This window comes from Prosopis cineraria, unplaced genomic scaffold (assembly GCF_029017545.1).
Source record: "Prosopis cineraria cultivar Desert tree isolate PC_DT_omini unplaced genomic scaffold, ASM2901754v1 PC1107, whole genome shotgun sequence".
Taxonomy (NCBI): Eukaryota; Viridiplantae; Streptophyta; class Magnoliopsida; order Fabales; family Fabaceae; genus Prosopis; species Prosopis cineraria.
Window position 1 is genome coordinate 1 of NW_026556432.1, and position 27,143 is coordinate 27,143.

At 32.1% G+C, this 27,143-nt stretch overlaps 3 protein-coding genes and 3 non-coding genes across 6 annotated transcripts; all 6 read left to right on the forward strand.

The window, feature by feature from the left end:
- The first annotated feature begins 3,266 nt into the window (after window positions 1–3,266).
- Window positions 3,267–5,824, forward strand: LOC129299282 (60S ribosomal protein L32-1-like). The gene is made up of 4 exons (XM_054937754.1): window positions 3,267–3,307; window positions 3,489–3,607; window positions 5,257–5,438; window positions 5,535–5,824. Exons 2-4 carry the CDS (start codon window positions 3,518–3,520, stop codon window positions 5,611–5,613), a joined length of 351 nt encoding a protein of 116 aa, XP_054793729.1. The 5' UTR covers window positions 3,267–3,307; window positions 3,489–3,517; the 3' UTR covers window positions 5,614–5,824.
- Window positions 3,956–4,036, forward strand: LOC129299285 (small nucleolar RNA U31b). The gene has a single exon (XR_008590533.1). It is a non-coding gene; the product is annotated as a small nucleolar RNA U31b (small nucleolar RNA).
- Window positions 4,345–4,421, forward strand: LOC129299283 (small nucleolar RNA Z195/SNORD33/SNORD32 family). Its single transcript, XR_008590531.1, has one exon. It is a non-coding gene; the product is annotated as a small nucleolar RNA Z195/SNORD33/SNORD32 family (small nucleolar RNA).
- Window positions 4,529–4,614, forward strand: LOC129299284 (small nucleolar RNA Z196/R39/R59 family). The gene has a single exon (XR_008590532.1). It is a non-coding gene; the product is annotated as a small nucleolar RNA Z196/R39/R59 family (small nucleolar RNA).
- A 1,595-nt stretch (window positions 5,825–7,419) lies between the features above and the next one.
- LOC129299280 (membrane protein PM19L-like) lies at window positions 7,420–8,528 on the forward strand. The gene is made up of 4 exons (XM_054937752.1): window positions 7,420–7,618; window positions 7,735–7,954; window positions 8,066–8,111; window positions 8,209–8,528. The coding sequence occupies exons 1-4, from the start codon at window positions 7,492–7,494 to the stop codon at window positions 8,287–8,289; spliced, it is 474 nt and encodes a 157-aa protein (XP_054793727.1). The 5' UTR covers window positions 7,420–7,491; the 3' UTR covers window positions 8,290–8,528.
- A 13,644-nt stretch (window positions 8,529–22,172) lies between these two features.
- LOC129299281 (alkane hydroxylase MAH1-like) lies at window positions 22,173–23,620 on the forward strand (the record flags this gene model as incomplete). Its single annotated transcript, XM_054937753.1, has 4 exons — window positions 22,173–22,522; window positions 22,649–23,082; window positions 23,157–23,434; window positions 23,516–23,620. Coding segments are annotated over exons 1-4 (1,167 nt in total), but the record flags the coding sequence as incomplete, so codon positions are not given.
- Between the last annotated feature and the right edge of the window lie 3,523 nt (window positions 23,621–27,143).

The window sequence follows — 27,143 nt, forward strand, 5'->3', positions numbered from 1 at the left end:
CAATGTATCGTGGCGCATGGTGCAATGAGTCGCGACGCATGGCACAAAGGGAACACGCCATGACATGTGTTCTACGAGCTGTGATGCACACCCTAAAATTTTACAAAATCTCTTATTTTTAATTCCTAGCAGATGCACTAATTCTTGAAATGATCTCATGATTCCATATAATTGTGAACTCTGATTTATCTATTTTAAAGTCTTTAGAATGATTTTTAGTTTGAAAACTTGGATCCTAACTTTACTATCTATTTATGAACTCGATAAACTTATTTTTATCTTAATCTAATCTCTTAATTAATTGAGATTTGGAGTTAAACTTGAGTTAGAGAATAAGGATATTACATCTCTCTTTTACGAAACACTACTTTTTTCCACTACTATTATGATCTTTTCGTTAACATTGATGGTGGTTGCTCTTTAATAACAAGTATTGTTGCTTGTGAGGGTGTAATTTAAGACCCCAGGGGAAGTTTGTTGGTGGGTTTATGGCTATGGTGGATGATGGTTGTATTTTGTCTACTAAACTTTGGGCATTTGTGCATGGTTTGGGCTTACTTGGGACATAGGCAAGAGAGCAAGTCATTATATTTTAGAGTCAAATGCATCTGAGTTTATTAATCTCCTTCATACAGCGGTGTAGCCTAGTCATAATGATGTTAATAATATTAATATGGCTAGGCAACTATTGAATTGTGATTGGGAGGTGCAAGTAAAGCATGTTATGTGGGAATGGAACAAAGCAGTGGATTTTCTAGCAAAGAGTGTCTTTCAACAATGTCTGGGTGTCATGGCTTTCACCATGCATCACATGAATTAGCTCGTGTTCTTCATAACGAATGGTCTGGAGAGAGAACACTAATGGTTTTACTATAAGTTAGCCTGTGGGTTTCCTTATGTATAAAAAAAAAGGACAGCTAGGAACTAGATAGAAACTCTCTTCAGCTGCCATCCTGAAATCCCTCTTAATTCAAATTTTTTTCTACTTTTGTGATTTATTTTTTAATGTATTGATAGGTAAAATGATGCGTGGCTAATAAGAATGCCATGGTACATCCTGTGACATATAAGCAGGTCTAGTCTTATTCACTCATGGCATGAAATTTTTAAATGAACCAAACTTGAAAGACTAAATAGGAAAATATTGTGAGAATGAGATGTATTGATATTTCAAATAACCAGATGAATGATAAATTACAAATTATAAATAAAGGCAAAAAGTCTTAGAACTTTTCCTTCAAGGAAACCTTATATAATAATTTTTTTGTGAAGCAATGTCATCTTGTAACTTTAAAAAAAATAGAGAGAGCAATTTTATCCTACCATCAATTTTCACATTTATTGTTCATTATTTTTGACTTTATTGCCACGTGGTACTCCACTCTCTCCTCCCTCTATAATTCACAGTCCACATGCTGCCTTCTCTCCTCCTGCCTTTGTCTCTCTCCTTCTTTTCAACCACCTTCCCCACCATTCTTCCTTTGCTTTTGTTGATGAGTGTGTTTGGAGAAGCTTATCGTAGTATTATGAACAATCTCTGTTCGATATGCCAAATCCTCTTCTTCCTTCTCCATTCTTACCATACATCACCTTTGAGTTTGCGAGGGGTTGTGGGGGTTCAATTCATGAGTTTTTCCTTCTATAGTTTGCAATTATAAGGAGATCAAGCTAACCAGTACTTAGAAGGATGCTCCAATGTTCAAATCAAGAAAGCCACAATAGGTGGAGGAGGGATACAAATGTTATATGAGTTTGAGGATAGTGGGTTTTCAAGCAGGGCTTTGTGATAAGAAGATGGGTGCCTCAGTGCAAATCATAAATCACCAAGCATGGTGTTTCTTTCTTTCTTTCTTTCTTTTTGGCAACAGCTATGGCATTTCACTTATGCTTGTCTGAGTTTACTTTGGCTATGATCGTTGCTTGTTACTTGCTCTATTTAATCTTGGTAGGTTGCATTGTTTTGTGCTCTTGATTTAGCTTATGTGGATGTTTGTGGCTCACTCTTTAGGTGGAGAAAGTGTTGTTGGAGAATTTGAGAAGCGGGTTTTGAAAGTTTTAACTTTGTTCAATAAGTTCTTCAGAGAAGAAGGTCCCACTAGACTTAAGTTGAAGACTCTTAAGCCATAAAGGTTGTGAGTCTTCATGGGAATGGAAATGTTAGTACTAAGCATGTATATGGATTAAAATTTTAGTTCTTGTTGAGTTGAATATTCTTCATTTGGGAAGGGAATGCTTTCTTGTTTATGTTGGTACAATGATATGCATAACTTCAAGCATAATGTTTGCTTTTACTTTTTTGTTCACACTCCAAATCTCATTCATGTTTATGAAAATTAGTCTAAAGGAATTCCTGATAAGTGAGCATCACTACCCCTATGACTATCATTTGGAACTAAATAACAACACTGACGTCTATGATGTGGAAATTGTTCAATGGTAGAGGCTGGTGTTGATCTGTAGATAAGAAACACAGGGAAAGAGAGAGGGAGAAGAGGGTGAGAGAAGAAATCCAATTAGCATGTCACGTCATTTTTTCTTCTAGTCAAAACCCATTTACCCAATATTTAATGATATGGAAAAATTTCTTCCTTTTTTTTTAAAAGTTTCAAGCAACATTTTTTAAAAAAAAAAAGTTTAAGATACTAAACACTTTTTAAAAAAAAAATTTCATTTTGCCCTTTTACCCTTTTAAATATGATATTTTAAATTTTAAATTTAAATCTAAATCTACAAATTGAAATGCTACCAAAAAACCTTGCAATTTTAAACGAGTGCATACGTAACAATGAAAAGAGACAAATGAAAAATATATTAAACACATAATGATGGAGTTGCTTTATCGATGACATGAAAATAATGCTATTTATTATACATTTATTTTATGCTAGACATGTTTTTATGCGTACTGCACGAAATTTAAATAGTGAGTTGCATATTTTATGATTTGTGAATATTATTTATCTATATAGATTCCTATATGTATGAAATTATATTTCAAAAACAAATAAGAAAAATATTTTTCACCAGATATCTGTATCTAAAAGTTTAAAACACATCTCAAAACAAAATAGTACCCGCTCACCCCTCCCCTCTTAACTTACATTGGGCTTAATCTTCTGGCCCAAATTAATTGGGCCTAGTTTTGCTCCTCTTGAAACACATCTCAAGCGGACCCAGAAAAACCTTTGAGAAGACAGTGCCAATAAAAAACAAAAAAAACAGAAAAACCCTAGAACACAGGGCTCCTATAAAGTTTTAAACTTATACAAGGCTCAAAGTACGAACTGGGCGGCAAGGGGAATTCGCTGTAAGTCTCTCTACTCTCTGACACCTGCTCACCCTGTCTCAATTGTTGAACTTTTTGGATATTAACTTTGATTGTGAATTTTTCAAAGTTTCAGAGTAATGGGTTTGCGTTAGAAAATTTCCAGTTGTTTATGTCGACTAGTGCAAGTTCTAAAGCATTCTTTTTTTTTTTTTTGTTTTAGTGCCTTTTTGAAGAACCAGGGAAGCAAAAATGGCCGTGCCATTGCTTTCAAAGAAGATCGTGAAGAAGCGGGTCAAGAAGTTCAAGAGGCCGCAGAGCGACCGCAAGATCTCTGTGAAGGTATCTAACCGAACGACATTTGTATAAATATGTAATTTTTTTAATGTCCTGATTTGCTGTCTGATTTGACGATCTATTGAGCTAGGTGTTGGTTGTTTATTCTGTTCTCAATTCAAACCTGCGGGTTTAATACCGGTTCAATGTGAACTAATGGATTACTTTGGGGTCTGCTGTTTCATTGCGCCTTGCCAGTTATTGCAAATGGTTGTTTCTTTTTGGCTAGAGTGCATTATAACGAGCCTAACTTCGAATGCAATTCCAACACTCCTTGAACCTTAACTTAATGACCCAGTTACATTCTTTACAATTGTGATTCTGCGTAGAGGAGGACTCAATTGAGCTCGGATAGGATATTATGACAGTTTTTGTCGCCCCAGTCTTAATTTGCACCATTTGGTGCAAGATGGTGACTGACATTGTATCTGATCCTAGTATGTTGTAGTTCAGTGCATTTCAAGGTCATTGCTAATGTTTCTTTCACATCGAAACATAAAAAATGTGCTCGTCTGTATTCTTCTACCTGCTTTCCTTTCGTTTTATTGTTGCACACCTAACACTAGTTAAATCACTTCAGGTGAAGCGATCTTTGCTCTTTAGCCTATTTACAAGTTTCTGACAATAATTCACTACGGCTTCATTTTATCCTTTGATTGTAATGTTGTAAATGGTAATCATATGTCTTTTCTCGTGTCAGAACACGTCTATCATGGCCCCCTCAAAATATGGTGATTCAGTAAATGAGAGATGATGATGTTTATCCATCAATTCTGCAGTCGAATGATGATTTTTAACATGCACTACCATCTGACCTCTGTTGTATATTTGGATAGCTTTGTGTGTATTGACTATTTTATCACCAAATGTTCATTTATGTGTTCATGATGTTCTTAAACTGTACTAATGAATTTATACCGGTGCTTCTGCTGCTGGTGATGTAAAGCATTTAATTATTATGACTGATATCTGATTATTACACAAAATATCACCATCTTTCGGCTGAAGTTGCATATTAGAGTTTCTGCTTGCGTTTTGCCTTTGATAAATGTTAGTTGAAGTCATAGTTATTTGAAGTTCCATGACAATGAGGCATCTTTTTGCTTTTGTTAGGCATCCCTAATTGGTTTTTCTAAACTTTTCTGCAGTCAATATGAGAATTTTGTATGGCGTGTCATATTGTTCATATTATTTCTTTTGATGTGGCGTGTATGTAATCATGTTTGGGTTCTATCATGTATATTTTGCCCGTGGTATCTGATGTCCAGATTTTGTTTCTGTAGCTGGGCATTTCGTTTGAAGGGCATATAGAAATTTTATACAGGTCTTGCGACACAGTTGGCTTGCTTTTTATATAGGCCTTCTGTTACTATTTCCCTGTTGACATCTTAAATCCATTCATACCAGGTTTGGTGCATCTTCTCCCTGAAAAAGATGTTTCCCTCCATCCAGGTCCTGTTATAATTTAGAATGTTTTATGTTTAAAGAATGTCAAGAACCAACAGAATTTGCTTTGCTGCACTTACTAATGGTGCGACTTTAGGAGTACATGCAGCTTTAGGAAAGCCTTTGCCAATATTCTAAAGTTGTGACTTAACCTTGTAATTGATTGCCTTTGTTGTAACTTTAATTATGTTCTTGCGTGTTTACTGCAGGAAAACTGGCGCAGGCCAAAGGGTATTGATTCCCGTGTCAGGAGGAAGTTCAAGGGATGCACTTTAATGCCAAATATTGGCTATGGATCAGACAAGAAGACTAGACACTATCTCCCAAATGGTTTCAAGAAATTTGTTGTGAACAATGTCAAAGAGCTAGAACTTCTCATGATGCATAATAGGTGAACTGATTCGTCCCAATTTGTTGATTCTCTGTTCCAGACTGTATTGCATGGCATCAGAACTTTCGCTGATGTTCCGATTATCTGTTATTTCAGGACATACTGTGCTGAGATTGCTCACAATGTTTCCACAAGGAAGAGAAAGGAGATAGTTGAGAGAGCTGGCCCAGCTTGATGTTGTTGTTACCAACAAAACAGCCAGACTACGCAGTCAGGAGGATGAATAATCTGGATGACTCTGAAAGTCACTTGTGATTTGTAGCAAGTTTTTTGGTTGACATAAATGTCGTGGTGATAGATTTTTGTCATAATTTTATTTTTGCTGAAATTCGTAGCATGTTTTACATTAAGATATTTGGCTTGTTTAATGGCCGTTTTACTATTTTAGTCTATTGATTCGGATCCCCAAGTATTTTTCAGCTTTCAACGGTCAGGTTTTTGCACTTCCAATGCTTCATGAAAATGTTTTTTTCGAAATATAAGCTGGAGCCTGGATGTCATAAAAACACATTCGGATATAACCCTACTCTTCTGCCTTTATTAGGCCTGTACAATTTTGGGTCTCATCCTACTTTATGCTGGATTTTTACTTTTATAAAACTAAAGCAGATGCATGTGAATGTTTTTTTCCGAGTCTTCATTTTCACGAACACTTATTGCTCAGTGTACGCTGTTGAGTGGATACTTGAATCCCATGTTGGTTCCATTCCACCTGTCTCCTATTTCGGTTCTTAATCGATTTGTAGGTAGTCTTGTTTGTTATTTAAGTTTTAAAATTTAGTTGGAAAAGACGCTTGTGCGTAATACTATTTGCAATGTCTGAGTTTATTCTTACAGTATTCTATTCCATCAGGCAGATTTTGATTCCGCCTTTGTTACAGCGGAATGAATCCTAGAGAACTATCCCACATGAACATGGCAACAATTCGGATCAAGTGACGTTTCTGCAAAAAGACGTCTTTTCTTTCCCTGGTTAAAAATGGCAACTTTTTGACATTTGCTTTTGGTAGAGTATGAATATCTGAAATATGAACTCTTGCATCTAGAAAATGATTCAGAATGCTCAAAAATTAGACGGGCAAAGATGAGTGAGGGGAAACTCATGATAAATACTTAAAGCTGAGTTTGATTCATAAATTTAGTCTAGTTTAACATATATTATACCAGCATCATATAAACATAAAATAGTGCCATCATATAGACATAAAATAGTGCAAACTTTGGAAGACGAACTGGGACCACAGTGGCGGAGTTACATTCACTTGAGGGGCCATATACACCCCTTCAATTTGGAGGAAATTACAAATGAGAAGTAGATATTTACTATTTATTCTTTCTCGTCACAAAATTTTGAACCACTTAAAATTGAGGCTTTTTTTTTGTGTGAATGTTTTAACTTAAGTCTAATTATGAATTCACTAAATTCAAAACTCTAATGTAATTTTTAGAAAGGAATATTCTTATTTATTTAATTTTTTTAAATATCTAGTTACTTATTATATATAAATAATATCATAAATTAGTGACTTATATGAAAGAAATATTTTTAATAGCATTTGACAATGAGCAAGGGACAATTATAAAATGTATGATTATTTTAAAAAATATTAAATAATTCTTTTTAAATTATTATTTTTAAAATTAATTTGCACCCCTAATAGAGTCCTGGCGCCACTGACCACAGTGGAAGAGTTCCCAAGGGGCAAAGAATATGACTTGCCTCGAAGAAGGAACATGTAGGAAACTGAACAAGGTACTATACATAAAACAAACTCAAGAAAAAGGGAGGCAAGGAAGAATCTGGCATATTTCGTCCTGCCTTGAAAGTGAAGCACGAACATTCATCTTCTTTACAACCCTGCATGATCTTTTGAACTAGCAGCCTTGGCAAGAAAAGAACCCGAGTTTCCACCCAATTATCCTATGCATATATTTATATATACATAAAGGACTCTCCCTTGCACCATCCTCGATCAGAAGGAACTTTCTGAAACCTCCTTCCTCCTCCTTGATCAGAGAACTTTCCGCTTTTGAAAATCCACACAGTACAGAGATGGCCAACCAAGAAATGAAACCCATTGCCACATTGCTTCTGCTCCTCAACTTCTGCATGTACGTGGTCGTTTTGGGAATTGGTGGATGGGCCATGAACAGAGCAATAGATCATGGCTTCATCATAGGTATCAATTATGTTTCTCAGACACAATCCAGAGAGTTTCATGACAAGATAAATAGAAGTTCCTGTTGTTTCTATCTTCGCATCTGGCTTATGTTGTACTACTGTTGAGAACTGCAGGTCAAGGATTTGAACTTCCAGCTCATTTTTCGCCCATATATTTCCCCATGGGGAATGCAGCCACTGGATTCTTTGTGATGTTTTCTTTGATTGCTGGAGTTGTTGGAGCTGCTTCTGCAATTGTTGGATTCAATCATGTCCGTTCATGGACTCCTGAGAGCTTGCCATCTGCAGCTTCTGTTGCTGCCGTTGCTTGGACTCTCACCCTTCTTGCCATGGGGTAATAATAATAATCCATCCACCATTATTTGCCTGAATTCAAAAGTTTTTCGTTTTTTCTTTTGGGTATGATCATTACTGTATTGATCTGACAAGCAAACGATTTGTGCAGCTTCGCCTGCAAAGAGATTGAGCTTTATATCAGAAATGCCCGCCTGGTAAGACAAGAACAGATAATTTCTGTGTTTTTTTTTTTTATTCCCAGAAACTGTATGATAAGTGTTGAGTTGAGATTTGGAATGTTGAATTTTGCAGAGAACAATGGAGGCGTTCTTGATTATACTGTCAGCTACGCAGCTTTTCTACATAGCAGCTATTCATGGCGCCAGGAGATGAAGCGAGAGAGAGATGTTGAGGAAGATGACTCTGATCAGATGGGGCTTGTGTGATTTGTTGTGTTTCGTTATGTTCTGATTTTCGGGTTTCATTTCTGCTGTGATTTTTTTTTTATTTTTTTTTCATCAGTCTTTTATTTTCTGAAACATGCTTGCAGAGTTGGCAGATTGTGTGTAATTTTCGTGATTGGATTTGTATAAATCAATATTATTTATATTACTTATTCCAAATTAAAGAAATGTGTCCCAAAGGCAATAGGCCATTATTATTGGGATAAATGATTGTTTCAGCTTAACAAGTAGTCTTGAATTCAAATTTTGAAAATATTCTAGCATTAAAACTCTATGGTGGAACCCGCTACTTGAAAAAGTCTATCAGCAATACTCAAATCCGTGTTAGTATGAGTCCGTGTTAAATTCTTTCAATTGGACAAGAAGTGAGTTTATAGCGCAAGCAAGAGAAATGTGTCCCCCTGTAGATTCTTTTTTTTTAAAAAAAAGATTTTTAAACAAATTTTATTTTTTGGACAATAAAAACTTTCTCCTTTCACCACAACAATTGTACATGAATTCAAATTGCTTTGACTAATTGAAGAAATCAAGTAGAGAACCGAGAGAAAAAGAATTTTTTTTTTCTTAAAAAAAAAACAATTGCCGGACCCATTTTTTTACCAATGAGAAAAAAAAATTGTAAATGCTAAGAAATCGGGCTTTGGGCCACAATTTTAAAAATAAAACAAACTAATAAGATTGAATTCCAAAGAATTAAAATTTAAAAATAAATCAATAATTAAAAGAAAAATTAAAAATTAAGGGCCCGTTTGGTATGAAAAATTTTAATAATATAAAAATAAAATTGTATATAAAATTCAAATTTGTCTCATTTGGTATGTCAGATTTTTAATTCCATGTGGAATCCAATTCCACCAAAACACCCTCGACTTCCTCACCATAAGTCATCAGTGACCTTACCGGTGGCCCTCTCTGATTCCATCTTCTTCCATTCTTCCAAACCTGATACCCATTATTGTCTCATCACTCCCATCACCAATCAAGACCTCCATCAACGGGAGAGGGAGTGTTTAAGCTTCAAAATAATGAAATCACCATCAACAGCCAACTGTACATAGCCTTTATCTTTGTGGCAACCTCTAACCTCTATCATCATCACCGATGGCATGATCAACGAATCCTTAAAGGCACAGGTACTGGTTCGATCTTCTCTCTCCCCTCCATCTCCTAGATTTACAATCTTTTATCTTCTTTTTTTTTTTTTTTTGTAAATTGATTGTTGGGTTGTGAGCTATATATCCTTTTGTTTCTTGTTCAGATTTGATTTCATTTCTTCTCTATGGTGCATTTGGAGTTTGGATGATTTCATTTATTCTACATGACCAAAACCTTCAAAATTGGGTTTTGGGTTTTGTGTGATTTCACCTAGTCTTTTTTTTTTTTATTTAGATTTTATTTCATTCCTTCACAAACTTGAAGCATTGATTTTTGATTTCTTGCAATTTCTGAAAGGTTGATTGTTGTTTTGATAATAGAAAGATGGCAACAGATTTTATTTGTCCCACTTCAATGTTGCTGGCCAAGTTTCAATTATTTTGGTAGGACCAAATTTTTTTTTTGATGAGGGCATTTTAGTCTTTGTATATTTTAGATATCAATATTAAATAAAAATAATTTCTCAATTCCATTATCATACCAAACATATTTCAAAATTATATATCCATTTTTATTTTCATCAAAATTATTTTTAATGTATCAACGAGGCATAAGAGTTATCCTTTTTCATATTAAAACAAAACAAAAAAGTGAGATGGAGTTATTCTATTATACAACAAATTTAAAATTGTTTGGTTTAACTAAAATTTTGAATGTCACATGTATATGATAATTGATTCAACAAACCGGGTTATTTTGTTATTAAAAAAACAAAACAAACTGGGTCATTTTACTTTATCGCCCAAAAAATTTGGGTTTGAGTATAAAAGCTCGTTTTCTGTTGGGCCACAACCCAACCCCGAGTTCACCTACTCCAGAGCCCAGATGGCTATACATCCCCTCAAGGGTGGTCCATAATTTTAGGAAAATCAAATTTAAGACTTTAAACTAAAATAAATATTCAATTTGCATACTCCCTCCTTTCTATAAAGCCCCTTTACTATTTTTATGAGATTAAAATAATTAGATAAATATAAATTTTTTACAACTTTTCAAATTAGTTTACTACTTTTATTGGATTAAAATAATTAGTTAAATATAATTTTTTTTTACAACTTTTCAAAGTTAGTTAATTGAGAGGAGAGAGATAGAAATTATTGACAAATGATGTTGGAGAAGATTAGTAGAATAACCCCACATTTTAATTTAAAATATCAAAACTCAACTTCCAATTAGGGCTAGCTTAGCTTTTGGGTTTCAAATGGTGTGATGCATATAAGTTCCTACTATAATTAAGGCTAATCTTATTTTGAATTTCAAACATATGAGTAATAATGGGCTTACAACTCTAAGGCAAAAACTAGATTTTGATACCACTTTATTAGAAATAGGGAGGGAACGCTTGGAAATGGGGTGGAGAAGAAATGGACATGATTAAAAGAAGGATAAGATATCTTAATTCAAAATTGTAAGGCTCAAGTTTATGGGTATTTCTCCTTTAGTTTATATTAGTTATTAAACCTAATTTTATTTGATGCGAAACTTCCTATATCAGTTCAAGTTTACTCACAATTAGATAGCCTAATAATTTTCCCCTAAAAAGTGAGTCAATAAGCTCCTAATATCAAAAATACCTTACAAACACCAAGTCTATGCACTAGCAATCAGAATCATCTAGTTTTTAGGTTTTAAATAGTGTTATACACACAAATCCCTATTGCATTTATGGCCACTCCCATTTTGGATTTCAAACATGTGCATAATAACAAATTTTCACGTCCTGAGCGAAACTAGACTCTAATATTATTTGTTCTAAATGAAGAGCAATTACCCATTAATGATAAGAGAGGAAATATTGATAAGATTAGTTGAAGGGTACTATATTATAACCCAAAATTTTAAGGCTTGAGTTTAGGAATTCTTTCACTAATCTTGTTTGTTTCTTCTCTCCTTCTATTATTGGATAGTCACTCCTCGATTCATTCCTAACTCTAATAAATTAATGTCACCTAATCCTTGCCCATATTTTCTCAATAATTTAATAAAACTTTCGCTTTGATCCGCACTAATGCATCTACAAAAACTGGCAAAAATAGGCCCAACGGCCATGCCACATCAATGTTGCTTACTGTGGCCTATCACCACACCTGGTAAATATATATTTCATTCTTTCAGGGGAGATAAAAAATTAAATATTTAAAAGTTTTTTTTACATTTATCTTTTTTAAAAAAATTGTACATTTTTATTATTATTAGCATTAAAGTACATTTCTTTTTACATTTTTTTGAGGAGTGTTGAGCATTTTATACTAATAAATGAAGCCTTTTTTCTTCTAAAACATTTTTCAAAAGAGTAAAATTCCACCTCTCTTAGTAATCTATTAACTGAGGGGATCTTTGGTCATTTGGAAAATAGTTTATAGAAAAAATCCCTCTCTTATTAGGATAGAATACTCAATGTTCTTTGAAGGAAAGTATGTGAACAAAAAACAATTTAACTCTTATATGAAAATACCAATTAAGAATAAGAAAAATGATAAAAAAATTCTTTTGAAATATGTAAATGATAATTTAATCCCTCGAAATGCTATAATACCAATGAAGTCTCTAAGAACTTTTTTGTCATCAAGAAATTAATATAAATGATCAAATTACCCTTAGTTCAAATATCAATTATCATTTATAAGTTTTGTTTTAACATTCACAACTTTTTTTCTTAAAATCACAAGAATGCAATAGCAATTCGTAAGTTCAAATTTGAAATCTTAAACTAAGGGTAATTTAGTCATTTATATTAATTTTTTAATGATAAAAAAGTTCCTACGGACTTCATTGATATTATGATATTTTGAGACTAAATTATCATTTATATAATTCGAAGGGATTTTATTGCCATTTTTCATTAAAAATAAGTGACACTTTAGCTCTAAATATCCATTAATTTAATTGTTAGTTGACCAAAATAATTTTAAAAAATACCTAAAAAATTTAAGAGACTTGATCAATATTAAATTTTTTAAAATATTATTTTCTTAATAAATATTAAACATTTTAACAATTTTTATTATAATAATAATATTTTTAAATAAATTATAGAAAATGACTTAATGAGAAAAGTAACAATGATTAAGTCATTTTAATATTTTAGGTTATTATTTATAATTTTTTCAATCAATTAATGATTTTCTTTTAAAATATTGAATCACTCAAATTTAATATATATTTTATAATTTTGTATTAAAAAAAGAAGGAATGGACCTTGTAACTTGTTTTTTCAATTTTAAAATTGAAAACATATTACATTATATAATTCATTAAAGTGCATTTTTGCTTTTTTTTAGAAGGAGTAGGCACTTTGCATTAATAAATAGAGTATTTTTTTTAAATTATTTTTTAAAGGATCAAAAATTTTTCTCTACTAATGAATTAAGAGAAATTTTTTATATTTTTAAAAAATAATTTTTAAAAAAATATTTTATTTATTAGTATAAAATGTCTCGCATTCCTGACAAGGGAAAAAAAAACTTGAGGAAAAATGCATTTTAAATTTTAACCCTTATCATATCACACATTTCGTCTTTGTTCACATGATGCACAATTCTCGAAGGGAGAACGATGATGGGGAGTGACGACGAAAGATGATGGGAAAGAAGAATGGGAGGGGTATATAGGTAATTATGAGGCCTCCTCCTCTTGTGCCTTGCCTGATAGCGTTCACCTGCTACTCCCCATCTTCAATTATGTTGGTGACTTGTAAGACTGCATCACTGGCAATTCGGCCCATTTGCTATTCAATTTTGGTCAACATTTCTCTCTCTTGTAAACATTAAAAACATGGCCCACTGGTCTCAAAATTTATGTGGCCCCAACCTCTCTATATTGATCCCACGTACCAATGCAGTGAATGGTTGGATGATCAAATTAATTAATTCTTTTTCCCAAGCTTTAGCCAGCCTAGTTGATGGAAATTTTTTTTAAAAGTTAAAATTATAATTTTGTAAAAATATATTTAAACACCTCTCTTATATATTAAAAATAATTATGAACTTCAAATTATAATTTTTTAAAAAATATTTCAATACTTATTATATATGACAAAATTAATTATAAATTTAAAATTATGGTTTTATAAAAAATTTTCAAACATCTCTGTACATGTCAAAGTCAATTATAAACTTAAAAACATAATTTTTAAAATAATTTATATGATTTTTATATTATTTTAAGAAAAACATAATTGAAAAGTTGAATTAAAAAGCATGCAATAGTATCTTATGAGATAATTGTAAATTTGGATTTCCAATTAATTTTGACATATATAAGGGTATTTAGATATTTTTAAGAAAACTTTATTTCAAACGGACCAAACCTTAACAATTGAGAGATACGTACACTAATAAATTCAATTAGCTTTCAATGTACACTAATAAATTATATATGGTTCAGTTTGGGTACTAAAAAAAAAAAAAATGGAATGGATTAAAAAAATCAAATAAAAATGAAGTAAATCACCCTTTTCTTTTATGTGATAAGTATGATAAAATTCATTAATATATGTAATAAATGTAAGAATTATCTTACCCTTAAAAAATCCTATAAATCACTATAATAGATTTGATCATAGAGGACGGTTAGGTTTGATTGTCCTTTATATCCAAAGGTATATAGTACGGTTACATAATTGTCCTATATTTAGGAAAATATAGGATGATTTTTTTAGAATTGTCCTATATGTTGTTCCATATCAATTCAATATATATCAACAAATCCTATAGGATAAAATTAATTGGTCATAAATGTCTTCTCTCCTATTAGTCAACATACTTTGGTATAATGTTAATTATCCTCTCCTATTGGTCCATTACTTTTTGTATAATCAATTTGATTTTAATCTAATATTAATATTTCTATTTCATTGATTGATGTGATTGAATATTTTTTCATTGGTTAAAAGAATTTAATTTATTTTTTTATTTATTTTAATTGATTTTTATCTTTCCACGAGATGAGAGAATTAAATTACATATCTACATATCTTGTAGAATGAAGGTAATTGATCACAAATCTCTTCTCGCCCATTGGTTCATTAATTTTTGTATAATCAATTTAATTTTAACCTAATATTAATATTAATATTACTATTTCATTGGTTAATGTGATTAAATATTTTTTCTAATTAGTTGATAGAATTTAATTTATTTTTTATTTATTTTAATTGATTTTTATCTTTTCACAAGAGAGGGGCAATAAATTCTACTTCAAATTTTTCCTGAGTCATCTATCGCGGGAGTATTAATTATACTGTTTCCCATGCTCTTGAGTCCTGCTAGAAAGTTTTTGTTCCCAATATAAGAATATTTTTACATCTCTTAGTCTCATATGCCCTAATCGATGATTGATAAGCCATTTTTCAAAATGAATTTGTTGTCGATAGTGGAGAGCTTGGTGGCCGAGGTGGAGGAGTTTTATGAATCTTTTTAGCCACTGTGAGGGAAAGAAATCTCATAGCTTTAATTTAAATGGTAAAAAAAATTGATTTTCATTAGTTAATATATTTTAGGCTAATGTTAATATGAAAATTTCTCTTGATTCATTAATAAGATTTAATTATTTTTTTATTTTTCATGAATTTTCAATCTACTTTTATAGAAGCATTGATTTAAGAGTTGTCTCCTTTTCAAATTTTCCTGATTGTTAGTATCAACTTCATTCGGCTATCCTTCTCCATTCACTGTACTTTGCCATACCTTTTCAATTTTCTTAATCAATGAAATATAATTTATTTTCCTATTTTTCATGCATTTTCAGTCTACTTTCATGGGAACATTGATTCAAGAGTAATCTCATTTTTAATTTTTCTAAATTGTTAGCATTAACTCCATCTAGCTATCATTCTGCATTCGCTGTACTTTCTCATGTCTTTTTAATTTTCCTAATCAATGAGATTTAATTTCTTTTTTTATTTTTCATGTATTTTCTTTATTCACTGTACTTAATATTAATCAACTCTCATCAATTGTCATCCATAAACATTATCGGTAAAAGGAAAAAAAAGGAAATAAAAAGAAGTTTACTTTTGATTCGGCTCATCAATCTTTATTTTGTGGTCTTGGTTCTTCAAATTGTACATATTTTATCATACATTTTGCATTAACAAAATAATGCAGCGACTCTTCATCTTTTCACATAGAAAAAGCGAGGCAGAAATGATTTGGCAGATAATACATATTCAATTCTTTGACCATATATACATATATAAGAAAAAAATATATCTCTTTCCTTCTTGGTGAGGAAGAGATAAGAGTGTGCTTTCTTATGCATTTTAGGCGCAAATCCTTTTTCTGCCTTTTGACCTTTTAATATTTATAATATTTATAAATATTAAAAATATTTAATAATTTAAAATATTGGCAATAAATTTTAAATTTAGCCAAAAACAAGATGTGTACAAATAAAATATCAAAAAAGAAAAATGATAAAATAGAGGAACTCTCAAAAATTTAGCAATCTTAGATGTATTGATAGTAATGATATTGATAATATTTGTTTCAAACTTTTTAATTTCAATCTGTGCAATGCACAGAAAATTGTCTAGTTTCAACCAAATGTAAAACCACAAAGGTAATAGGCCACAACCGTCCTATATTACCATTTTTTTTTGAAATAGGGGAGTTGCTTTTCTAGCGGCCCCTAAAATACAGAAAAAAATATATCAAAAAAATTTCAAAATAGTTTAGAAATTAGATTTACACTATTCAATTTAAAACTATAATGTTTACAATTTAATTATGTCAAAATTATTCTATTTAAAATTCAATGATATAATAAATCAATCATTTTAAACTAAACTAACAATCCCTAAAATATGTAAACTATATATTGATAATTAAACTAATCTATTTCTAAACTAACTATATATTATCACCTCATATTGGACGTGACCCACTTTTTATATACATATTCGCTCTAGTTTTTGAGGATTTTATTAATATGTGTATCTTCAAAATGAGGTATAGCATAGTTTAGATAGTACTACAACATACATGATAATAAAATTAGTTAATGACAATTAAAATTATTATAACATGAAAAATTAATTTGTGAAACTTGTATTACTCCAACCACTTTTAGCTTTCAATTGGTTCAATTTTAACTTTGACACGTGTTTCCTAGCATTAGTGTACAATGGTATCCTCTTATTGCTTCTCAACCTTTCAAGCATTTTAGAACAATCATTCAATTCTACTTCAACTGTGTTGACTATCTCTTCAACACGATCTACTTCATCTACACACTTGTGTCAAAGTCATTTAACACATAGCTATGGCTACTGCTGGTCATGTCTCTTACCTCTATACTTATAATTTTGATCAATTCTTTTAATACTAAATGGTCTTCTAAGTCCTGTGTAGTGACCCATCTCATAAATCCACATCTTAGACAAAGGCACACAATGTTCTTGTGCTTGCTTCATGTTCAACGCCAATCATAATAAAGTGGCTCACCCCTTTCAAATATTCCCTTGATTGTCGATCTGCATACATCCATACATTCATTCTTTATCCATAATCTCAATCTATCAAAAATTGTTGAGGCAAATGCGATGAGTGGCTTAATCATTATAGGTTCAAGATAATAAATAAATTAACTACTAACACAATAATACATTACTCATGAGCTACTTGATTAAAAAATAATGAGGATCCTAACAAAAATATCCGCATTATTAAAAATAAATATAATTATAGTTTGACTTGAAGTTCTTTTAGTTGTCTAATAAACCACAATTTCATTTAAGAGTACTCTTAAACAAAAATTTGGCAGCAAATAATGGCTTAAAATTGAGACTTTCTATAGAATTTTGCCTTCTCTTCATACTTAAATTTATCCTTGTACAATCTAGTTTCAACTCAAACTCAATCACCACTACCACCAACAACAATATAGCAGCAACAGTAACAACAACAACAAAAAAGAATTTACCAACAACAAAAATATCATCCATGATAAAAAAAGAAGAAGCAAGATTAAAGAACTTGTCCAAGTAAGCTTATTAATAGTCCCAAGTTATTTGACTTGCCTTCAAGAACTTTAGAATTCACATGCATTTCAAGAGCGACTTCTATCTTTTTGGAATCTTGAACATTAGGTTTTTAGCTTCTATTTTCATGAAAGAGGACAAAAGTTGGTTACCAAAATTGTATCACTTCAAATCAATTTTCCCCAAACCATAATTTTTGCTTTTAGGACTACTAGAACTAGAAACTAGAAAGTGCATGGAGTATTGTGATAAATAAAAGGCCAGTCTCATACCCTCTAGCAACTAGCTAGCAAGTGCCTAACCAAGACTCAATTGCAAAATTAAATGTAGGTAAGTCTGTTCAAAACCTCACAATGTAACCATACAATTGCTTAAGCTTTAGGCATTCATCAATTCAATACAACCATGCATTTAACCATTGAATTTAAATTTGAAAGCAAAATTCCAGCAATTAAATGATAAAATAACAAGTCTACTCATACAAAAACACAAACACCTTATGTCTTGAATTTGTAAATGAGCAAAAAAATTAAAATAAGAAAGGGCTAAAAGAAAAAAAATCAGAAATTAAAATCAGAAACAATGGAAGAAATTAGAAGGCAGAAAATATCAAAAATTAAACACAAAAATGGAACCAATGGAATAATCATTAGAAGCCGTCCATGCAATTAGAGAGACCAAAGACCAAAACAAACTTGGGAGAGAGTGTGATGAACACTTGGCAAAATTACACAGGGAGGAAGAGAGAGGGGTTGACAACAATGGAGCTTCAAGATTGACTTGAGATTTTGAGATTTGAGTTTTGGGATTTCGTCAAGTAATGGAGTAGAGATTTTGAGCTTATGAGATTTTGGGATTTAAAGAACACTAGCGTGCGAGAGGTTTTTAGGTTCTGCAACTCTATTTAAAAATTGATATCAAGAGTTAGAGATTTAATAGTAGACTGTAAATAGGACGGTTCGTCGAAATAACTATCCTATAATGCAACAACATAGAGGACGGTTCTCACTTACAACTGTCCTTTATTCAAGGTTTTAAAACCGGACCGATCATTGAATCGGATGAGGCACTGGTTCACGGTTCATTGGTCGAACTGTGGTCGAACCGGGGTCAAACCGTTAATATTAATTAATATATTTTAATTTATATATCATAATTAAATAAAAAATACATTTAAATATGCATTTTTTTCAAAAAATATTATAGATGCTTGATAATATATTTTTTTTTGATAAATACATAATTAATATTAATTATAACTGAACTTTTCATTTAAATATCAAGAAAGATGTAATTTAATTTTAATTTTAATTTATTTTTTAATTTTTTCCGGTTCTTTCATGAGAACGGTTCGGTTTTACCGGTTTTTGACCGGTTTAACCGGTTGTTGATCGGTTCTCTGCTGATCGGTTTTTAAGGGTCGACCGAACCGGACCAGGAGCCAGTTCCCGGTTCAACTGGTTGAACCGGCGGGTTCGGTCTGGTTTTTAAAACCCTGCCTTTATCTACTAATATTTTTTTTAAATCATTTTTTAACTTCTAGAAACACATATAGGATAATTTCCAAGGGAACTGTCCTATATTTTGTTTCATATCAGGTGATTCATTGATAAACCATCCTATTTGTGTTCTAACGTTCCATGGGCCATAGCTCTATTTGCTCATATAGGATGGTTGTGACTACAACCGTCCTATATGAGGCATCTTATATTAATAATTTTATAGTAATGAATCATAATTTCTAACTTTATAAATTAATTATTCTTTCTCTTATGAATGCAGTTCATTTATCCTTTTTGATTATCTTATTTTTATATTTATTTTTCAATTTATTTTATTTCAATTCTTTCTAATAACCAAATGGACTTATGGCTCTGCAAAGGAACGGAGACTAGAAAAAACAATGAGCAAGGGACATTGCGCGTTTCTCACTCTCAAACCCATCTTTCTAATAATTTGATGGAAATCATGTTCCGTCTATAATAAATTAAATTAGATTTAATTGCCAGAAACCTTTGATTCAAGTGGCACACAACTTTATTATCCTACCTCTTGATGCAAGATTTCAAGGATCAAATCCCTGTAAGGTTAAAGGGACAAAAATTATGGATGTATGTAAGGGTTTATTGTGTGGTGTGAGACCCCCTTTCTTGTAGAGAAGTGTTATATAAGATTAAAAAAAATTTAAATTATATTTAATTATATTAACAATCCCCATTAACCCAATATTAGTTTGGTTACACAAACCACACGTATTCAAGTACATATAAGGACAGAATGAGGGGGGAAATGAGTGAGGGCCGATGCACACATTTCTCTCATTTTATATGATCTTTCTCTCACAATTACACCTAGAGGCTTGAGATAGCAAAATGGGTTGGCCCGGCTAAGAAGGGTCGGACTTGAGAAACTCGCTTATTTAAAAAGTGCCGTATTAGTAAAGTTTGACCCTCATTTGCAGGCAGCTTAGGCCTGCCTTACATGTGATTTAGGTCCTTTTATGTATTTTTAATGGTCGTTCTCTTTCAAATAAATACATATTTTGATACTAATAGGCAGTCGGAGTAGTAACAAACTAAAATAACCAATGATAAATGCAAATTTTCTGCTAGCCAGCAATTGAAATCATAATTAAATTCTTTTAACTTCAATTGTGCGATACTTAAGGTTGAACGAAGCTATGAGCTAAAATATTAAGTGGAAGAAAAACCGAGAGGTTGAACGCAACGATGAGAGGCTAAGGGTTGGAGTGAGACTGACTGGAGTTGGAGGCTGGAGCGAATGATAACAGTGAGATTGACTATTGAGTGCCGTGCGAGGCAGTGGGTGGATTTAATAACACGATATGTGAAACTTCATATTAGATAAAATTAAACTTAATAATTAATATATAATAAAAAAATTTATATAATCCTGAATATTGATATATCTTTTGAATTAAGATATTGTATTCTTCCACTACTCTTATCCATCTATTCTCTACTGTCATTTTCCGGTGGTCATTTTTCATTCCTTATTAAAACAATGTTACATGATAGCCGTGAAGCAAGTTGATCAACTTTCTTAAAATTACCATTAATATAAAAAAACAACATTGATAAAGAGAATATGATTACTTCCTCTGTTAAAAAATATAAGATATTTTTAACTGAATCTCACCCTCAATGAAATAGTTACTTGTTTTCAAACTAATTCTACTTTTTCATATTTTTTCCTATCTAATAGAGTGTTTCACTATAAAATAAATATAAAATAATTTATTTAATAGAGACACTTTTGGAAAAAGACAATGATTACACTTTGAAAGACATTTTTTAATATTCAATTTCTTAAAAAATGCTTTATATTTTCGAATGGAGGGAGTATCTTTATTTTATTTTATTTTCTTTTCCCCAAAGAGTTATACAATTATTAAATCAAACAATGTACAGCTTCTTTTAATTATACAACCTTTTTTTAATTATCACACCAAATTTTTAATAGGCTTCATGAAACTCTGTTTTTTTTTTCATTTATGCATCTTTTAATGAGATCTAAATTTAAAAAAGCCAAGCATAAAAAACAACAACAACAATAAGCCTTTATCCCACTAGGTGGGGTCGACTATATGGATTGCAAGACGCCATTGTGCTCTATTGTTTATCAAGCTTTTAGAAATATTATTAATTAAGAGATCGTGTTCAACAACTTTCAAGAGTATTTTTTTAGGCCTTTCTCTACCTCTGTTAATCGGACTCAAAGTTATATGTTCCACTCTTCTCACTGGTGCCTCCCTTGGTCTTCTTTATACATGCCCAAACCATCTCAATCGATTTTCTACTATTTTTTCTCAATAGGTGCCACTCTCACTTTTTTGCGTATGTGCTCATTTCGAATTTTATTTTTACGTGTATGTCTGCACATCCATCGTAACATTCTCTACTACTCCAACTTTATGCTCTTGCTGTCCTGTTAGAGTCCAGCATTCACTACTATATAACATTGTCGGTCTGATAGCAGTGCGATAAAACTTTCCTTTAAGTTTATTAGGCACCTTACGGTCATAAATAACTCCTTTAGCTTTTCTCCAATTAAACCACCAAGCTTGAATTCTATATGAAATATCTCCACTGATTTCGCCATCATTTTGAATAATGGCTCTCAAATATCTAAAATTTTCTACTTGAGGTATAATATGTTCAACATTTTTTTAATGGACCAAGCATAAAAAACAAGGGAAAAAATATGTTCAACATTTTTTTAATGGACCATGGTGACTCCAATGCATATCCCATACAGTTTGGAAAACCATTGTATATCACATATTTTAATGACATTTAAATTTTAAAACCAATGATTCTTGCCTAAATGACGACGAATCGCATGGGCAATTAAGAATATTTAATCTTACAAAAATTCTTATTAAGAAACTAAAGTATTACAGTATGCTCTGTACGTAATTGCAGCAAATGCATACACGTTTGTTCACACATCATATTTGATCTCAACCACTATATTACGTGTTCAATATATCAACGGTCTGGAATGAATATTCAGAGATGGATATAGATAATGCATATCACGGGAGGATCTGGGTACCTTATAATACATACATACATACATACATATATATAACACATAATTGACATTGTAGAATCAAAACCCTCCTCCTAACAATGCTCCACAACTTTGCCCAAATGGTCGCCAGCTTCCTGGTTCTGGTCTTGTTTCTATATTATTACCATAGCAAACGATGCTGTAAAGATCACCCCCTTGTCACAGAATGGCCTATACTCGGCATGTTGCCACCATTTCTTGGTGATCTGTGCCACTTCCAAGACTTGCTAACTCACGCTTTGCAAACACAAGGTGGTACTGCAAACTTCCATGGACCATCGTTCACTGAGATCAACTCTCTCATGACCTGTGATCCCATGAACGCACATCACATCATGAGCAAGAACTTCGGCAACAACGTGAAGGGGCCTAAGTATCGCAGGATTTTCAGAGCTTTCGGAGAAGGGGCTCTTGTTGCAGATTTAGACTCGTGAAAATACCAGAGGACCATTCTCCATTCGTTGTTTGCGACAAAGAGCTTCGACAAGTTTCGTGAGAAGATCATTCGAGAGAAGGTGGAGAGCTGTCTGATTCCTCTTCTTTATCATGTCGTCAGGCAACCGCTTGACGTGGATCTGCAAGACGTGTTCAATCGCTTCAGCTTCGACACTATTAGCTCCGTACTCTTGGAACGCGACCCAAAGTGCCTTGCTGTTGATTTTCCAGAAATTGCATGGGAGAGAGCTTTAAATGAATCCGAGGAGTTTTTACTCTACAGATACGTAGTGCCTAGAAGCGTCTGGAAGCTTCAGAGGTGGCTCGGAATTGGACCAGAGAAGAAAATGGTCAAAACAATCGAAACTTTTGACCAATTCCTCCTTGGAAGTATAGCATCAAAGAGAGAAGAGATCAGGCAAAGGAAGGAAATGAAGAAGAAAGAGGACGATGATCATGACTTGCTAATGGCATTACTGATGAAGGAGGAAGAAGGAAAACAACACTTTGATGACAGGTTCTTGAGGGACTCTGCTTTTACTCTATCTCTTGCAGGTAGGGAGACTGTAACTCTAGCTCTCACATGGTTCTTTTCTTTTGGCTTGTTACTACAAACCCTTTGGTGGAAGCCAAGATTCTTGAAGAGATCAAACAAGGAAAGGAAGTGAAAGATCAATTATATCTCCACGGTGCTCTCTGCGAAGCTTTGAGGTTGTATCCACCCATACCCATAGTACGAAGGCAAGCAATCAAACAGGACAAACTTCCCAGTGGACACGAGGTTGGTCCTAATACTGTGATACTATTATCTTTGTATGCCATGGGAAGGTGTGCAGAGATATGGGGAAAAGATTGCTTGGAATTCAAGCCTGAGAGGTGGATCTCAGAGAAAGGAGGCTTTCTTCAGGTACCATCGTACGAGTTTTTTAGTTTCACTGCAGGACCCAGGATTTGATTAGGCAAGAACCTGTCCTTCATTCAAATGAAGATGGTGGCTACTGCTATCTTAAGGAATTATCAAGTCAGTGTGGTAAGAGATCATCCTGTTACTCTTGCAGTTTCAATATTGCTTAAGATGAAGCATGGCCTCAAAGTTCGCATCACAAAAAGAGAACAATTAATATATGGAGAGGCAGAAGAAAGTAAATTATATTTGTGTCAAATTTGAAGTTAATGTAGTTGAAATTATATATATGTCTCTGTGTTTTTCTTTGATAATTAAGTCTGTATTAGATGGGTAGGATCTTTCTTGCTCTCTCCTTCCTGTCCTCACACAGGTGGGTTTAACAAAACATGTAAGGAAAAATAGGACCCAGGAAAGGACGGAACGGAGGAGGTAGATCTTGCTTTTGATGAATGAATAAAGTATAAGAAAGCCAATGATTGGCTTGCATGTGATGCTATAAATTAAGAGACGCGCCTGTTTATGATAGGATATTTCTCCACCTTTCCTTTCCTTTGCTGTGAGTTCTTAATTATATGGCTTAGATATGAATGTTTGCAAAGAAGGGGTGAATAATTATTAAGAATATAATGGTCTTCTGTAATAGATTTAATTTGTCCTTCTATATGTGTATGTATACATATGTCATATGTTAACGTTACAGAAGGCATGATAGATAAGGCAGTGGGGTTGATATACAGCAAGGTAAACTGTTGGGATATCTACTCTTAATGGATCAGGTCTTAGTACAAGCCCAATTATAAAATGGGGCTTTGTCAGAATATTGAGAAAATATGGGTTTTTACATGCGATATACTTAGGCTCTTAAATAAAATTTTCTCTTGGTACTTGGAAAATAATGGGAACAGTTATCAACTGTATACGCAGGATTTCCGTTTTCCTTCACGTGTGAAGGGTATTTGAGAAGGCAAAACCATTTTTCCGAGCACACTGTGTGAGATGTTGAGGGAAAATTATCGCTTCTTGAGTGCTCTCCTCTCTCCTCTCTTCTGGTCGGTGCATTTGTTATGAAGCAAGGACTAGGTTTGAGTAACTCCGTTCATCTGCTTAGAGGAATTATTCACTGCAACTCATAAGTATGTTTTCGGACTCCATATTCCTGCATAAACTCAAATTAAAATAAAATAAAATAAAATTAGCCTCTCAAACTGAAAGCCTCTTCAGTTATAATTGCGCTTTGATTATGGATGCCATTTTTTGGTTTGACGTGGTATTTATATTTATTTGAATTCTTTACTATGATATCTTTTACTCTGAAATATATTTTTTTTAAAAAAATAAAAGATGTGCTCTTTACATTTTATAGTTGATTAGGACTTGCGTGAACAAATTATATTATCTAAACTTATATAGAGCCGCTGGCGCTGCTTCACAGGGACAAATTCGGAATATAATGGTTATTGTGTTCTTATTTTTCATTTCAATTGTTATATTCTACAATTCATTACAGTGACCCAACCCAAAAATTCAACATTAGCTCAAAGATTTCAGGTTTATAATTTCAACAGCAAACTTCCTATAATAACTGTCCAATGGCTCATAACTTTTCTTGTGAAAAGGATTTTAGGAGTGTCCTAATTATATAAATGGGTGTGTTGAACACCCCATTAAGCTAGGTTTTTGAGGAAAAAATAATAATCTCATGACAAAATGATATTAAAGTTAGACTTGAGTTTTGCCTAATTAGCATGTCCTTTGATAGGACATTTGACATGGGCATCATAGATTAACCGGGGAAGTTGTTACATCCCACACTAAAAGTATTTCAAGAGGGTCCTAACCATATAAACGAGTGTATTGCATATCTTACTGAGCTAGGCTTTTTATAAGAGAGTAATGGTCCCATGACCTATGCTTTGGACTGTAATGCCAACAGTTTTGATAATTAAGGCTGGTTTCATTATTTTATTAAATTTATTAAAATATTAACATATAAAACAATAAAGGTTTATTAGTAATAATTAGAATTATTATTTTCAATATTAATAAATAAAATATATGATGAGATTTAAAATTAAAATGAATAGTAAATAATAAAATAAGTATAATTACTTTAATAATTAAATATTTTTGGGCAAATAATCAATACATATTTTGAGGGAAAGGATAATGTTGGGTCTATATGTCTTGTGACCCAATCAAATGGACATATATCATTCATACCCTATCTAATAAAAACATGTCATGTCAATAAATGTAAATATAAATTGATTTTATTATTGATGATGATAAAAAAAAAAGAAAGAAAGTAAAGAGGCATGCATACCATTCAAAAAGTAAAACCATTAAAAATAATAAGGGTTTTTCAATATAATAAATACAAGTAGCACGTAAAGTATCACCAAATATGTATATTAGTTCAATAGAGTGGATAATATGTTACCTTTAAGGCTCTATTTGTATGGTGAAAGAGGTTTTAATAGAATTAAAATTAGAATCGAAATCATAATCAAAATAGAATTGAGTTGTAAAAAGATGTTTGATATAGAGATGAAATCCTAATATAATTTTAATAAATATATATATTTAAAATAGGAAAAGACAAAAATGTACTATCAATAAAAAAAATGGGAGACCTCTCCTTCATCCATCTCCTTTAAAGTCGATGGCAACAAACCACATCTACCGCTACTAGATTAGAACAAGAACCCTGGTGCATAACAAAAGAAGAGCAACAACATTACAAATAATAACCAATTATAGAGCAAAGAAAAAAAATCTACTAAAAATCAAAACTTAAAAAAAAAAGGAAATGTCATCATTGGAATGTACGGTCTCCATTATTAATCTCCACTTAACTTCAAAATCAAGGTAATTAAGAAATTAACTCCAAAGAATTGCCAAGTTTGTAAATTTTATAATAAAAGATTTCAAAACCTTCAAATCACAATTTAGTGCAAACCAAAGCATAATAAATTTATAGAAGTTTGAGATATCGTTTTAAAGCAAAGTATTTGCATTTCCATTGAGAAAACAACAATTTAGTGCAAAACAGCAGAGGTGTGCCATGGCACGTTTGCCTCTGTGCCATGTGCTACGGCTCAAACTCTTCATATGCACCACGATATATTGCACAATTTTTATAGCACTGTTGTTTTCATATGATAGCAATTAGGGCGGACTTTTGATGTGCTCCATTTCTTAGTTCGATGTTCGAATGAGGCATTCTAAGTGTGTACAGAGAGCTTTTTTTAGCTCTAGCTAATGGCACTAGTTTTCCAATTATATTATTTCTCAATAAAAAATTAGACACTTATTTCTTAATTCACTCCTTTTCACAATTCAAACACAACTTAGGTATCATAAGTTCATTTAAAGTGCCAAAGCCCTAAATACAACCTAGACCACAATCAATAGACTATAATAAATTTATGCAATATATCACATCATACAATTACTACTTCTAACACATGTTCCATTCTCAACCCCTTAATCACAAAAAGAGAAGGGGAAGCCTTAATAGCATAAGTCATTTATTAAATCATTGTATACAATCAACATAATCACATAATTTTTCACCTCTCACTTGTACTAGTATTTTGGCCCTTTCTAAGTTTCACAATTAACATATACACAACCCAGGGCCCAAAATACATAATTAAACTTAACATTCATATAATGCAAGTAAGTAACTATGAGTTGTCCTAGTTAG

Coding starts and splice junctions, on each gene's coding strand:
- LOC129299282 (XM_054937754.1), top strand. CDS start 3,518: ATGGCCGTGCCATTGCTTTCAAAGAAGATCGTGAAGAAGCGGGTCAAG. Junction 3,608..5,256: donor ACCGCAAGATCTCTGTGAAG/GTATCTAACCGA, acceptor TGTTTACTGCAG/GAAAACTGGCGCAGGCCAAA. Junction 5,439..5,534: donor CTTCTCATGATGCATAATAG/GTGAACTGATTC, acceptor CTGTTATTTCAG/GACATACTGTGCTGAGATTG.
- LOC129299280 (XM_054937752.1), top strand. CDS start 7,492: ATGGCCAACCAAGAAATGAAACCCATTGCCACATTGCTTCTGCTCCTC. Junction 7,619..7,734: donor AGATCATGGCTTCATCATAG/GTATCAATTATG, acceptor TGAGAACTGCAG/GTCAAGGATTTGAACTTCCA. Junction 8,112..8,208: donor ATATCAGAAATGCCCGCCTG/GTAAGACAAGAA, acceptor TGAATTTTGCAG/AGAACAATGGAGGCGTTCTT.